Consider the following 15,776-nt stretch of genomic DNA (forward strand, 5'->3'; position numbering starts at 1 on the left):
AGCATCACTAAAAGCGGAAAGAAGTTCATTAGCCTGATTACCTCCACCTGGATATGGAAATATGTTCCTTCAGCTCCCTGTTGTGACTCTTAGCCTGTTCCTGTTTGAAATTACAGTATTTCGCTCCAATAGGACATGGTCTCCAGCCACCAGTTTTCTTGGTTCCTATATGATGAACAAAGCTGATGTTCTCCACAGTGTCCTTCAGAAGCTTCAGATGGGTCTTTATACAGTTTTTAACAGTTGTCCTATTGTGTGCGGATACATGAAAAAACAAGGTTTTCTCTCATACTATGGGCTGGATATCTCTGACAGTCTCTTTTATTTTATTTTTTTCATTTTCTCCATTCATTTCTTCATTCTCGGTTAGAGAGCTCTTCATCATTGACCCTTCTTCATAATTATCTCTTTGAAGCATCTGTAATGTAATCTTGGAGAGTGCTCACATTCTCCGCACCGTCCTCCAGCGTGTAGGAGATGATTAAGCAGACATGGTCAATTATTTGCCAATTTTTTTGGTATACTTACGTAAAACTGAAGCTTAAAAAAATGTTTGTTTAATTCTGAGCAAAAATTCTGTTTTGTTTTCCGCTAACTCCCATGTGTCTGATGTCACCTACAGCATTTTCCTTTCCATCACTTCTGTCACTTACCTCACTTTTTCTTTGGATGTGTCCTTAAACAATTAATGGCTAAAAAAATCTCTTCAAAGAAGGAACCAGAATTCCTCCACAGTAATGTGAAAGCGCCATTGCCAGTTTTCAAGAGTGCTTCTTGGATTACTTTTTGCATATAGGGCCAACAAGGTCCAATATAATTTATTAAAAATAAAAGCTATCATAATTTTAAAAATGCATTATGCATTTACTTGAGTTATATTTGTTTAATATTACAATTCGTTTAATGACGCAAAACATTTAAGTGTGAAAAATATACAAAAAAAGAACAAACCAGAAAAGAAAGAAATTTGTCTGCAGCTGTTGACAATAAGTCAATTCATTTTTTAAGGCTAAGGTTGCACATGATGATTTTCTTTTCTTGTCAAGTAGAATTTAAGGAATCAAGGGGGGGGGGGGGGGAGGACAAAACACATGACTCACAGAGCTTTGTTGGAGGCTTTCACCACTGGCAGCAGCCTCAAAAGAGCCTTCTCTGAAGCAGAGTATTTCTTCAGGTCAAACACATCCAGATCTTTTTCTGATGACAGTAAAATGAAGACCAGAGCTGAGCAATGAGCAGGAGACAGTTTATCTGTGTAGAGACTTCCTGAACTCAGGGACTGTTGGATCTCCTCCACTAGAGAACGATCATTCAGTTCATTCAGACAGTGGAACAAATTGATGCTCTTCTCTGCACTCAGTTTCTCACTGAGCTTCTTCTTGATGTACAGGAGTGTTTTCTGATTGGTCCATGAGTTACTTCCTGTCTGTGTCAGCAGGCCCCGTAGGAGAGTCTGATTGGTCTGCAGTGAAAGACCCAGGAGGAAGCGGAGAAACAAGTCCAGGTGTCCATATGGGCTCTGTAAGGCCTTGTCCACAGCATTCCGGTAGAAAGATTTTAAATTTCTCTTTTTCCCAAAAAAATTAGACTTCTTGGAGGTTGTCTGTTCTTCTTCTAGCAGATTGAGTCCAGAGTTGATGAAGGTCAGATGGACATGAAGAGCAGCCAGAAACTCTTGAACACTCAGATGGATGAAGCAGAACACCTTGTCCTGGTACAGTCCTCCCTCCTCTTTAAAGACCTGTGTGAACACTCCTGAGTACACTGAGGCTGCTCTGATATCGATGCCACACTCTGTCAGGTTTGATTCATAGAAGATCAGGTTTCCTTTCTGCAGCTGATCAAAAGCCAGTTTCCCCAGAGACTCAATCATCTTCCTGTTCTCTGGACTCCAGTGTGGATCTGTCTCAGCTCCTTCATCATACTTGACCTTCTTCACTTTGGCCTGAACCACCAGGAAGTGGATGTACATCTCAGTCAGGGTCTTGGGCAGCTGTCCTTCCTCTCTGGTTTTCAGCACATCCTCCAGAACTGTAGCAGTGATCCAGCAGAAGACTGGGATGTGGCACATGATGTGGAGGCTTCGTGATGTCTTGATGTGGGAGACGATCCTGCTGGCCTCCTCCTCATCGCTAAATCTCTTCCTGAAGTACTCCTCCTTCTGTGGGTCAGTGAACCCTCTGACCTCTGTCAGGATGTCAACACACTGTGGAGGGATCTGACTGGCTGCTGCAGGTCGTGTGGTTATCCAGAGGTGAGCAGAAGGAAGTAGTTTCCCCCTGATAAGGTTTGTCAGCAGCACATCCACTGAGGTGGACTTCCTAGGGTCAGTTAGGATTGTAGTTTTGTGGAAGTCCAGAGGAAGTCGACACTCATCCAGACCATCAAAGATGAAAACAACATGGAAGTCTTCCAAGCTGCAGATTCCTGCTTCTTTGGTTTCAGTAAAGAAGTGATGAACAAGTTCCACCAAGCTGAACTTTACCTCTTTCAGCACATTCAGCTCTCTGAAAGTGAATGGAAATATGAACTGGATGTCCTGGTTGGCTTTGTCTTCAGCCCAGTCCAAGGTGTATTTTTGTGTTAAGACTGTTTTTCCAATGCCAGCCACTCCCTTTGTCAGCACTGTTCTGATTGGTTTATCTCTTCCAGGTGAGGCTTTAAAGATGTCTTCTTGTCTGATTGTTGTTTCTGGTCTGTCTGGTTTCCTGGATGCTGTTTCAATCTGTCTGACCTCATGTTCATCATTGACCTCTGCAGTCACTCCCTCTGTGATGTAGAGCTCTGTGTAGATCTGATTCAGAAGGGTTGGGTTTCCTGCTTTAGCGATCCCCTCAAACACACACTGGAACTTCTTCTTCAGAGTAGATTTGAGTTTACAATGACAAACTTCAGCAAGGCTTTCTGAATAAAGAAAAAATATCAGTTCATCTTTTACATAGTCCATATCAGAACTTGGTCTTTTTAAATACATGTTGGTTTATCTCTTGAAATTTTAGTTAATGTTAATGTTATAGACAGCTGCTTAAATCTTTAGAGAAATCCTTTTACTTCTCTGCAGATGGTCAGCCAGCTCCTCCTGCTCCATTCTCCTCAGGAAGTCCACTGTGATCTTCACAAATGCCTCTCTGCTGCTCCTCCTCTGTTCATCTTCCTCCCTTTGACTCTCTAAGCATTCTGGGTCATCTGGACTCAGAACCTTCTGGATCTTCTGCAGCTCGTTCCTCACAAAAGTGATGATGTTGTCCTCCAGCATCTGCAACAGAATACTTTATGAATGACCCAACCGGACTGAAATCATGGAGCCACACATCAAATCTGTGTTGGACACACTGACAACCCACTGATCTACAAAGAGCAGCATGGAGATGACTGTGAACAGAATAGATGTAAAAGTAGTTGTTGTACATTTACAGACCTTAAATATGGAGTCCAGGTTTGTTTGATGCTGCTGGGCAGACTGGCCACTGGGAACCTCTGAGCTCTCCTGGTCCACTCTGTGGAGGAGCCATGAAGATTTAATCCACAAAAAAAAGCGTTCACCATAAAAACAAAAAAACAACACACACACACATCTTGACATGAATTAGATCATCTGTTGGTTGTTGGAATTTGTGGGTGAAAGATGTGGGCATAGTCATTTCTGCAATGGGCCTTATTTGCATTTGTACTTGTATGAGTTTTCCTTTCAGATAATAAAATGATGAACAGAAAATCAAATATACAAATCAGATTCAAGTGTCCTACCATTCATATCATGATTAGTGACACTATGTTCTGTTTAGTCTTGAAAAAACTCCAAAATCTTTATTCCTTAAATGTCTTCAAGTTTGTTTTGAATAACACTGAATTTTAAATTCTTGTGTTTGGTTGTGATCACATTTTAAGCTGTATCACCCTACATGTTGGAGAACTCCCAACCAACCTATAGCAGTCTGATAGAAATCTGAACATGATCTAGCATCTGAATTTCAACCAACTCTAGTTCAGTCTTTCTTCGTAAAGATTAGAAAAAATTGCCAGTGTCAGACCAATGCTTGTGAATGCCTTATCCACACCCTCATTTCCTCCTGGTCATAAATTTGCAGCTGATTGTATATGAGCCTAAAGGATGCAGCAGTGTCACACTGAATAATGTGGAGCTGCAGTTGTAGCAGGAATAGGCCTCAAAATGACTACAGCTAACAACTCCAACTAGAAATCAAAATTGGCATAAAAACCCAAACACAATCACTAAAACTGAACCCTTCAAGTACCACAAACCCCATAGACTGCAAAAGCAGAGCTGCACAGTTAGAGACTCAAACAACAACACTGAGCATGAGCTACATTAGCTGCTGGCTAGCCTCATTTAGAGCTACAAGGGTCAACAACTGAACATGACTCTGATCTGAATGCACAACATTAAAACCCCCAAATGCTTTTAACTAAAGCTCACATACACAAAGCAGCTTTACAGAGGTTGTCATTACTACCACATGCTGCCTTTGACAGCTGGGCCATCTTACTCTAGAGCTTTCTCGGTTTCCTGCCCACCTTAAAAGTTTGTCTAACTTTAAGCTGTTTATCTGCAGCAGCCACCAGCTAACGTAACTCAGCAAGTCAAACAGCACAGCCTGTGTGGACAGATGGATGCTGGAAGTCTCCAAACATTTACAACAAAAAACTTCATATTTCTCTTTCTGTCAACAGTTCAGCGAGCAGAAAATGAACTGATCTTCAAAAGGCACAAAGTAAAAAAGGGAACTTTCTCTTTAGTTTTTTCTTTTTTTATTATAGTTTAATTTTCATTGGATGGATTTTCAGAAAAGTGGCAAAAAGTGGACAATGACAAACCAAAGGCTTGTTTTTAAGAAACAGTTTAAACAGGATTGAGGGAATGACATGTTTGCACTGCAGTTTATAACAACATCAACATCAATCTGTTGTCAAAGAGTTAATGTTACTAACAACTCACCTCTCTGCAGCAGATTCCTGCTGGAGTTTAAAATTAATGGGTTCACTTTTACACTGGTCACTCCTTAAGGACGCACAGCTGGGCCCAGGTTCAGTTTTGAGTTTCTGAAGGATCCTGATAATTAAAGCACAAATCTTTAATCAAGGACTCATCACATAAAATAAAATGCTGACAGAATTTTAGACATTATAATAGTGACTTTAAGTTAGATCTTTCTTGATGACTGTTTTTGTTGAAATCTATTAATGACATAATTCAACACAGTGTTCATACAGCTGGGTGGCGGCCCAGATTCAGGTCTACCACCCAGCGCCACCCAGAGGTAAACACAGTCATTTACACTGTACAGGACTATTGATGGTACATGTTGGCAGTACATGTTGGATATTTTTTTATAGAATAAAGGAATTCCTCACTCAGCGACCTTCTTTGAGATGCAGTTTAGAGGCCAGGAAACAACATGACGACACCAAACTGACACCAAGGAGTTCATGTCACTAATAGCTCACCTCTCTGCAGCAGACGCCTGCTGGTCTTTAAAATTAACGAAATGATCATGAGACCGGTCACTCTTTAAAGACACGCAGCTGGGTGGAGGTCCAGGTTGGTTCCTGTGGATAATGATGGAGCAGTGATGTGAGTGCTGAGCTGTGACATGAAGAAAAGTCATGGACAGTTAGAGATGGTCATCTCACCTCTGAACTTCGGCCTGGCTCTCATGTTCCCCACACAGAGCGGTTTTAGAGGGAGGGACTCCCTCCTCTCTGTCCTCACACTGATCCATGCTGCTGAATTCACATCCACATCAGCTCACACACACTTTCTACCTTCACCTGCAGAGGAAACATACATCATTCATGTGCACATCAACTGTCAAGATCAGGTGACTCCACTGTGTAGTACTCATTTAATATGTTTGGAAACTCACCTTTGAATTTAGTGCAGGAAAAGGCATTGGGTGTAAAACTCATAGTTAAATTAAAGTGGTGGGCGCGCTCATTTTGGCAAAAGCCAATTGATTACAATAATGAATTAAATGCAGTGTTTAGGCTGTCATTTCTAGGATCTACATAGATGTTAAAATCGCCTAGTATGATTATTCTGAACTCACAACTAAATCAGATTAAAAACTGAGTATGAGCCGGGTGGATGATACATAACAAAAAAAATACTTTTTTTGAGTTTCACATTTAGGGTGAAAAAGGCAAAGATTCAAGCTTTTCATATGCTGTACACACGTTCTTGTAAGGCACAGTGAATATAAAGTGAATATGTTGATCAGTGTAGTGTAGTGAGGGTGGGCTGGGAACGCCTAGCAGAGACCCCAGTCCACAACATCTTCAACACACACCTTCGGCAGAGCTTCAACAGCATTCCTAGGGAGACTGAGACATTGAGTCAATGGACCATGTTCAACACCTCTACTGCTGAAGCCGTGCCACTGAGCTGCGGCCAAAAGATGGTTGGTGCCTGTCATGGTGGTAACCCCTGAACCAAAACTGTAATGCAATTAGTCCATTTGGCGCGCAGAATGACTCAAAATCCCTGAAATGTCAACACATTTTGGCAGTTTGTCCAAAGGTTGTCCATTTTGTGCTCCAGATGGGTTAATTGCATTAAAAATGTTAATTGCATTAATCATGATGAAGGATTAATCCGTGTTAATGCATTAACTTTGACAGCCCTACAAATAAGGTAACTAAATGCTTGAAATAAATATAGTCAAGAACACCCCATGCCCCCTTTAGGCTCAGTCCTGCTTACTGCAGGTATCACTGCTACATAAAGTACCATGAGATAGAACTTATACATGATGCCGTTGTGCTCAGTTGACGCCAAGTATTTGAGTCCAAATTTGCTGCATGTTGTATTTAAACAGAAATGAGCTGCTATCTTGAACAAGTCAGTGCTTCACTTTTGATCGAAAGAGGGGCGGGAAGGAGAGGAGGGAGATTTTCACAAAGAGAGGATATAAATAAGACAAAAAGGAGGATAGAAGCATTCCTGATCATATTTACTCCAGCTCATGTTTTAGAAACAACAAATACTCCAAACACTTTCAAAACAAAAGTGTCTCCAGCTGAAGCACAAAAAAATGTCAGTTTAATGAAAACAAATCACATGAATGAAGAGCTCAACTAACAACTTTTCCTTTATCTAAATGCAGCTTTTGGTTGTACAGTATGTACAAACAGAATTCTTTTTAACTGCAGCTTCTTAAAACTCTGCCCTAAAGAACATACACATCATTTACACTCTCACACTGACTCACACCTGAACAATGAGGCTGTGCAACATAGTTGTGTCACACCTGCCCTGCAGCTAAACTGATCGCATCAGTTTGACTGTAAATAATGGTGGTCATATCATTTAGAAGACAAACATCTTGCTCGTCAGTGCCCGTCAAATTCTCCATGTTATCAGATTTGTAAGCAGCAGCTGAAACTGTCACATGAATGAATGTTCATCAAACTGTTTGATTCCAGCCAATCAATAATCTATACTCATGTGCATTTGTATTCAAACACAAGAGTGATCTAAAGTTTGTCTTCATATAATAGCTGAACATCAGGTCCAAACATCACAGAGCAGAAAAAAACTGTCAAACTGTTAAATAAGGAACCAAAGCAAACTTACAGTTTCTTCAAACACACACAAACAACAAGCTCCACTCCACACCTGGACACTAACCACGGACACACAGGTGAGCTGTTCCCTGGAAGGAGGCGTAACATAACACCTGAACACTGTGAGAGTGCCACACCTTCATGTACTGATTTACAAATATGCCGTCTGACTGCTCAGGCTGAGTTTAAAACATGTTAAGCACGAAGGGGCTTTCTGAGCTTCCTGCTCGAAAGTCACATGTCCAAAATTAGTATTTCTCTGTAATTACAAACTCTGTGTAAACAATCTTGGTATCAAAATAAAGTTAACACTGGTGAGAGTTCATCAGAGTTGTAAATATTACAGCAGATATTATTGTGTCAAAGTTACTGAGGCTGGGACATTTGAGTTTCTCGATTTTTTTCTGCACACAATTTATTTTTGGTTTTGTTTATTTTATTTAAAACCACTTTGAAAATATGATTTGCTTCACATTTAAGTCCAGAAATCCAGGAATCAACATATGAACATTGTCTGTGCAAATATTGATGCTGCTGAAGTGAAACAGTGGAAATTGACATCACTTTTAATGAATAGATAGCCAGTCATTTTGCCATTTGGGACATTTTGGCACCATCTGTCAGTTGAAATTTCTTAGGTATTTAACAGCATAAATGATTTTACTTTATTTACATGCCTACAAATATTTGTTTCAGCTTCTATTGGCCAATTTGCAAGACTAACACATCTTTTTACTCATTTGTGCCAGTAGAATAACGTTAACTGCTTTTGCAGCTGGTTTGGTGAATTTTTGTTGGAGTGTCAAGAAAATTGAAGTTTTGTAATCTGTGAGATCTCAGCTTTTAGAAAATGTATCGCTTCCTTGGTTGGCCATGGCTCTGTGTTAACGAAGCATCTTGTGTTTGTTTACGGACATTTAATGGAATTACATAACTGCACTTATAACTATTTGTTGTTTTTGCTGTGTAAACGAGGAGGTGGCTGGAGAGACAGAGTTTCATGATTCTCTGCCTATTGCTGCCCCCACGACCCGGACCCAGATAACCTGAAGAAGATGTATGTATGAATACTACTACTACTACTACTAATAATAATAATAATAATAGTAATAATAATGATGATGATGATGATGATGATGTGCACTCACGTCATTTATATGCTCCTGCATTTAAACACTGATTTCAGCCACCAAGGTGTGAGTAAGTAAATCCAACACAATTCCCACCCTGAGATCAAGATGGTTGGATTATTGCTTACTATGTCCACCCCCAGAAAAATGCACCCCAAGTCTTGTGATTTACCAGAGTCTGTGCAGGCTTGTCCATACCTCTTCCTTTCTTGTTTGTCTGTTTTAGCCCTTACGTACAGCAGGTTGAGCAGCAGGAGAGTGGAATTTTTAATAATAAATGAGTTCAATTTGGTTATGAAGAAATCTTAGAGGGTTTTAAACATGTTTAACTTTGTTTTAAAGCTTGTGAGTATCCGTGTGTGTTGCTGTCTAACCTCTGAGTCAGCTCGGCAGTCTGTGGGTTCAGTGGTGCTGAAGCTCAGGGTGCTGCCCTATGTCCTTGGTGCTGAAAACTGAGCTTAAAAAAGACCTCCAGACAGACACGACTAATTGATTTTGTAAATTATTTCGATAAATAACCAGAAGGTGTGCCTGCAATAAGCTGGTGTTTTCCTGCTTGTCTTTTATCCTTGAAAATGTTATTTTACTTTATTTGGGACTGAGAACATGAAGATGTTTTACTTGCACTGAAATGTGTGTTTTACACTTAAAGAAAAAGGAGAGTTCAACATTTTCAACAGGTGTTCCTAATAAAGTGGTCAGTGAGTGTATAACACCATAACGAAATCAACAATATGACCACAAATTGTGGTGGTTGAGCAGGTGACAAATAGTCACATTTCCTCCATTTTAGATACAAAACAGATGCAGAGATTTGAAACTTTCAGTTGTGCAGACTCAGAGGACAGCCTGTTGTTGCACTTTAAAGTCATAACGTAATGTAACGTAACATAATGTAACGTAACGTAACGTAACGTAACAACACGTTTTTAAATGCCAGGTGACGCCACAGCTGTTACCTGTCATACTGTGGTCACTTCTGGTAAAAACACCTCCAGACATAAACAATATCAATCAATACACTGATTATAGTCTCATGAATTTAAGTCCGAAAATGTTTTGTTTTTTTGCATGTGGGCAATATTGACCATGCGCAATGGGCCACATATTTTAGAAACAATCGTTGACTCTGTTATTGAGGTCTCATAGTGACTGTTTATGGTCCAGCTCCAGGGTCTAATAGCCTTCCACCACAGGGAGTTTTCTTTTGGAGACAATTTTCGTCAGTAGGGTTGAAAAAAACCCCCACCTGTTTCCCTTGTTTTCAGTGACTCACACCTTTTCCCTCCATCCCACTCCCCAGGGAGTCACTGGCTGGTTGTATTTCCAGCCCTACCAGCCAGTGACAACCAATCACTTTGTCTGACTGGCTGTTTTGTTTGTTTGCTTCTCTGTGTTGAGGTGGATCAGTGATCCTGCAGAGTCCTGTCCTCCCTGTGATGGAGGGAGATGACGTCACTCTGCTCTGTAAAACAAAGACCACTCCCTCCAACCTCCCAGCTGCTTTCTATAAAGATGGCTCCCTCATCAGGAAGCAGCCTACAGGTCACATGACCATCCAGCATGTTTCCAGGTCTGATGAAGGCCTCTACAAGTGTGACATCAGCGGTCATGGAGAGTCTCCATCCAGCTGGATCACTGTCACAGGTGACACACTCACCTGTCTGTGTTTCTGCAGCTTTCAACATTCACAATGTGACGACAACTTAATGACTGTGTTTGCTTTACTTTAGACAAACACACCACCACACCTCCACCTACATCCACACCTCCACCTACATCAACACCTCCATCTTCATCCACTTCTCCTCCATCACTGTCCTCCACTGCTCTCTCTGTGTTGTCATTTCTTAAATCGATCTGAGGGTTCTTACTGGTGTTACTGGTTCTGTTAGGGAGACCATGTGTTCACAGGAAACCTGAAGGTGAGACTCAGACTTGGTTTTACAAAGTCAATTATTTTGATGTAATATTCACTAATATGTTTCTCACAGTATGACACAATAAATTATTACGCTTTTCATTCTGGCTCATTTCAGCTGATGGAGGAGATGTTAGAAATGACATCACGTACAGTCACAGAAAATCTCAAGTCATCAACAACAGCCAATCAAAGGAAGCAGAGGTAGTTTTTAATACACTGTGTGTTTAGGCTTCGTGTTAATATTTAGAGGAACTATAAAACTTGGTTAAATGAACTCTGTGAACTCACTGAGCTTGAACTAATGTGACACACAACTTAATGAATACAATAACTCGATATGTACAAAAAATTTCATACAAGTTCAAACACTGGTGACCTTGACCTCAGTTGTTCCAAGTAACGCGTTACTGCCCATATCTGTCAGGAGTATCGGAGCAGTTGAGATGCATTTTTTCTAAACACCAGGTTTCTGTGGCTAACCCTAACCCTAACCCTAACCCCAAAACACGCTGCGCCAAAAATTGTTCCACCCCAAGTATCAGGTCCCCCGACACAAACAGAGTAACGTAGTGTAGCTGTTAAGTGCCAGGAGGATTGCCGGGATTTATACATCGGGAAAACCAAACAACCTCTGGCGAAGCGGATGGCACAACATAGAAGAGCTACTTCGTCAGGCCAGGACTCTGCAGTCTATTTACACCTACAGGCCAGTGGACACTCTTTCAAGGATGAGGATGTACACATCCTGGACAGGGAGGAACGATGGTTTGAGGGCAGAGTCAAGGAGGCAATATACGTAATAAGGGAAAGACCATCTCTGAATCGAGTAGGGGGCCTAAGGGTACATCTTTCTCCATCTTACAATACTGTGATTGCAGTGATTGCACCCAACTCTCTGTGAATGGTACTCATGGCCATTGATCAGTGGGTTTTGATCAATGGTCATGAGAATTTGCATAATTATGATTAAGGAACTGACCTCCCAGCCCATTGTTCCTTCAGTGGGCTGGTTTCAGTCATTGTGCAAATGTACTGTTTATAAGATTTAGGGAAACGTTCAGTCAGCTGAGACTGGAGAAGTCACTTGGATGAGTGACGAAATGTTTCTCCCACAAAACGCTACGTCCAGATGAACAGTATCAAGTATCAAGTAACGGACCAAACGGACTTTAACGTGTGTTTGAACGAGCTGACGGTTCACTCGTTAAGCTGAAAGAAAGATGCTTTAATCACAGGAGTCACACATGTGTCCACTGTACCATCTGGGAACTCTTCTTGTTTCGTAATAACACAAGCACTATGTCTGTGAAGGTTCTCAGTCATCCAATTCATCGTAGTCAAAGGAGCTTGCAAAGAAAAGCGTCTGGACTTCTTTAAGTTGCTTGAAGACGTTTCACCTCTCATCCGAGAAGCTTCTTCAGTTCTAAGGTCAAACGGTGGAGACTCCCAGGTCAAAGTCTGGGACTTTCCAGGTTCATGTTTGAACAGATATGGTTACAAACTCTCTCCACCTCCCTTCATGTCAGGTTTGAGTTTCCTTTATTTGAGTTGTTTTTCGACTAATGTTGTAAAGCCCCAAAAAAACTAGTGCAAAGGTCAAATTTTGAACTTTACTTCATCATAATAGTTCAAACAATAACTTAGTGTTAACATGAAATCAACAGTTATCATTTTGAACAGCAGTGAACAGAAATGTTTAGGATTGTGTTACACACTTTTTTCTTCCTATTTATTTTGAAGGGTGGGATTGTTAAGTACACATTTGTTTGCATTGTTTAATTCAGACCTTCCCAAAGTGTGGGGCCCACCGCCTAGGAGGGCGCAGAGCCATGGCAGGGGGTCGCAGTATGAAAAGGGGGGGGGGACTAAACGCTTGGACACTGCTAGCACAGGGCACCCACAGAAACGCAAAGCAGGAGATGAAGAATAGCGAATATGTTTCCAAACCAACTTCATTCTAAGCCAAAGACTGGAAAATATGGTGAAGCATATCTTCCCTTTGGCTTCACCCGCACAAGCGCCAAGGTAGGTCTGCCCTGCAGAATTGGTTTTCCCTTCGTCGGGAGCACATGCTGGGTTCTTCAAATCACAAACAGTATCCCACATTCTTGATTTTTAGACCACAAACACTTCTTGTAATGACTAGCTACTGCTGACATTTTAGAGATGTTAGCTCTTTATACAGGAAAGTTACAGCGGGATACAAATAATATCAGGCTGATCCTGCCATGATTTGTCCCCCGGTTAAAATCACGGACGAACAGTATCCCACAGCTGTTTATGTTTTTAAACCCATTTTGCACAGAGAGGCATTTTTTGATTTGATTGCAATGTTGAATATTATTACACAGGGGGAAAAACAACTACACATAAAATAATCACACCTTGACGCCTCTGCCTTTGTAAATGGAGGGACAGTAACTGCGTGTGTGTATGTAAGCGTGTAAAACCTGCAGATAGTCAGATTAACTATCTGCAGGTATTTTGTCTCTACCAATTCATCTCATGTAAACAATAACGTGGCGCACAGCGTGATGTGAAAAAAGGCACATACCTTTGACGTTGCGTGACGAACTCTGTATACCTTGTCCACACGTAAATGCAAAAAAAGGAGTTTTAAAAAATCTCAGTTTTCGTCTACACCCGTTTACATGTGGACGAAACAGCTGCGTTTTCAAAAATGTGAATGTAGGTGCGAATGTAGCGTAAAAGAGTTAGTAGTTTATTTTATTACTACCTGTAATTTATTGCAGATTACTTGTATTTGCTTAATTGCTTACTAAATGTTTGAGGTGTGAAATAAACCGCAATGGAGCAAAATATGGGCGCGTGTGAACCACTGGTTTAATTCATGTTTGCATTAGTTAACAGGGAGCTTTAACAATCTATCTAATTATATTAGCATCAGGATATATCATGGCATAACAATAAAACATCTGTTTTCATTTTATTGTGGAGATGTTAGACATTTATCATCATCTAAAACATACAGTCTCAATGGGACCTCCTGGTAAAATAAAAGTAAATACATTATTATTATAAAAACTGTTAAAAAAGAGGATAAAACACAGATATTTTACTAAATTACTTTTAACTGTATTTTAAATGTATATTTTAACTTCCTGGTTTGCACTTCTGTGTAGTGACGCTGCCATCAGCACAGTTAGTTTCATCAGTTATTTTAGCGAGTGCACAATATATTTCATAAATTACTTATTTAAGTTTTTTTTATTGGTGTTAAATAAAAGTGTGGTTTTTCATGCCTTCATCCTAAAGCTTTGGGACATATCAGTGTTCTGCAGCAGTCACAAGTAACAATTATTGTTACTCAGACAACTTATCAAAGAAAGAGTTAGACAAAATGCATAAAAACTCAGCACATGACACAGAGAACAACAGCCACCAAAATAACCCAGGAAGGAAGACAACTCAAGGTGCTGTTCTTCTTTGTTCTCTTTGAACTTTAGCATAAACTTGTGCTTCAAAGCCTACGGCTAATTACTATGTGCTACTGTGATCCACAGGTATGATCCCAAATTTATGTATTGATTTATCTATCTTTCCAACCCAAGAAAACAAACAAACAAAAAAGTTGCTGTTGTTGAACTCTACCTCAAGAGAAAACACAGGTGTAACAGATGACATAGTCATAGCTCAATACATATAGAAAATACTTTTATAAGGCAGTTTCTGTATACAATCAGCAGTAAATTGATTTACATTTCTATCTTGACCTTTACTGTAAATCATTAATCTGGTTTATTGCCCTATTCTTTCGAGGTATTCAGACAGTGTTAAATTGCATACACTGTTTTATTGGTCCCTTTTATCAGTTATGCTACAAACATAAAGCATTTCACCTTCAGACTGAGTGCTAAAAAATATAGGTTATTAAAGATAATAATAGTTTACATAACTCATGATTTATTTTTCCATTCAAAAGAAATAATATCAGCTTGGTGACTCAACTCAGTTTGCCTTAACTAAGTATGAGCATGTTCACCTAAAAGTGTTGGCAATGGCAACATCTGATTCACAGTTACATTGGTCAGTGCACCAAAAACTGAGTGGATGATTTTACATATGGACTACTACAAAGCCATGAAAGCTTCACACACATGAGTCAGGATACAAGTAAAAGCTGCTGCTGCAGACAAATCAGTGAGAGAGAAAAAACTGCACTCTTGTTTAGTGTTAAAAAATGCTCACAGACAGCTGCATTCTTGAGCTAAATAGGCTATATTAGCTCTGTTTCCCTTCCTCTGATGTGTTCTCATGCAGTTCCTGCTCTGAAAATTAAAAACGTCTCTGTGTAACTGCTTAAAAGTGATCATCGATTTAATTCAGCTTCACAGGGTTTAGCACATTAATTGTTTGTATAGGTTTATCCTATATTTTAACAATGTCTCATAATAAGATGACAGATTTTCAAGCAGGTGAAGTGACTCTATGTTCTTGATTAGTTTAGTTATTTTCATCATGTACTTCATCTCATATGTCATGTTACTACCATCAAGTCTGCATCAAGCTACCATGAGCTTGATGCAGACTACTTTTAGCAATTATCCACCTCACCTCATAACCGACTAAGGTGCCCCTTCATGATATTATTATTTTGTTAATTTTGCTATTATAGATTTATATAACAGAAATAATGTATTAGAGTATTTTATTTATATTTATTTTGTATCCACCACGGGCTGCAGGTGATCTGCAGTTTCATCCTTTCCCAAGTAGGAGACACAACCTTAATATGCCTTATACATCTCTCTATTTCATGTAATATGTGTTTGTGTCAGTTGTTTACTTTGTTTCATCTTAGTCATTCTAGGCATGGTTTTCATTCTACCTACGTTTCATTATTAAAACCACTTTATAGCTGTTATTCTTGCTATTATCAGTTTGAATAGCCTGCACTGCAGTTAAACTGTAGTTTAATTTAGCCTTTTGATTAAATTAAATCATCTATTCTCTGATTGGATAGTTAAATTTGTGATTGACATGACAGTGGCCAATCAGATGAAAGGAAGAAAAATGGGGTCAAAATTTGTACTTGTAATTTGAAACTTGAGTGAGTTTCACACATATTTTTTGGCTAAGTCCACACACAAATCTTTTTTACACACGCACACACAAAT

At 39.8% G+C, this 15,776-nt stretch overlaps 2 protein-coding genes across 3 annotated transcripts in view; one reads left to right on the plus strand and one right to left on the minus strand.

Annotated features, from left to right (window-relative positions):
- Nucleotides 1-7,710, minus strand: part of LOC146521460 (uncharacterized) — an 81,809-nt gene extending 74,099 nt beyond the window's left edge. The window contains exons 1-6 of the mRNA XM_085154926.1: nt 5,653-7,710; nt 5,467-5,568; nt 4,958-5,071; nt 3,419-3,497; nt 3,052-3,256; nt 1,101-2,904 (exon numbers count right to left, since the gene is read on the minus strand). Coding sequence (XP_085011052.1) covers nt 1,101-2,904; nt 3,052-3,256; nt 3,419-3,497; nt 4,958-5,071; nt 5,467-5,568; nt 5,653-5,741 — 2,393 coding nt within the window. The 5' untranslated portion in view covers nt 5,742-7,710. The remainder of the gene's footprint in view (nt 1-1,100; nt 2,905-3,051; nt 3,257-3,418; nt 3,498-4,957; nt 5,072-5,466; nt 5,569-5,652) is intronic.
- LOC146521463 (programmed cell death 1 ligand 1-like) overlaps nt 1-15,776 on the plus strand; it is a 283,173-nt gene that overhangs the window by 58,072 nt on the left and 209,325 nt on the right. The window lies entirely within an intron of this gene.

Source organism: Neolamprologus multifasciatus, chromosome 3 (genome assembly GCF_963576455.1).
Source record: "Neolamprologus multifasciatus chromosome 3, fNeoMul1.2, whole genome shotgun sequence".
Classification (NCBI taxonomy): domain Eukaryota; kingdom Metazoa; phylum Chordata; class Actinopteri; order Cichliformes; family Cichlidae; genus Neolamprologus; species Neolamprologus multifasciatus.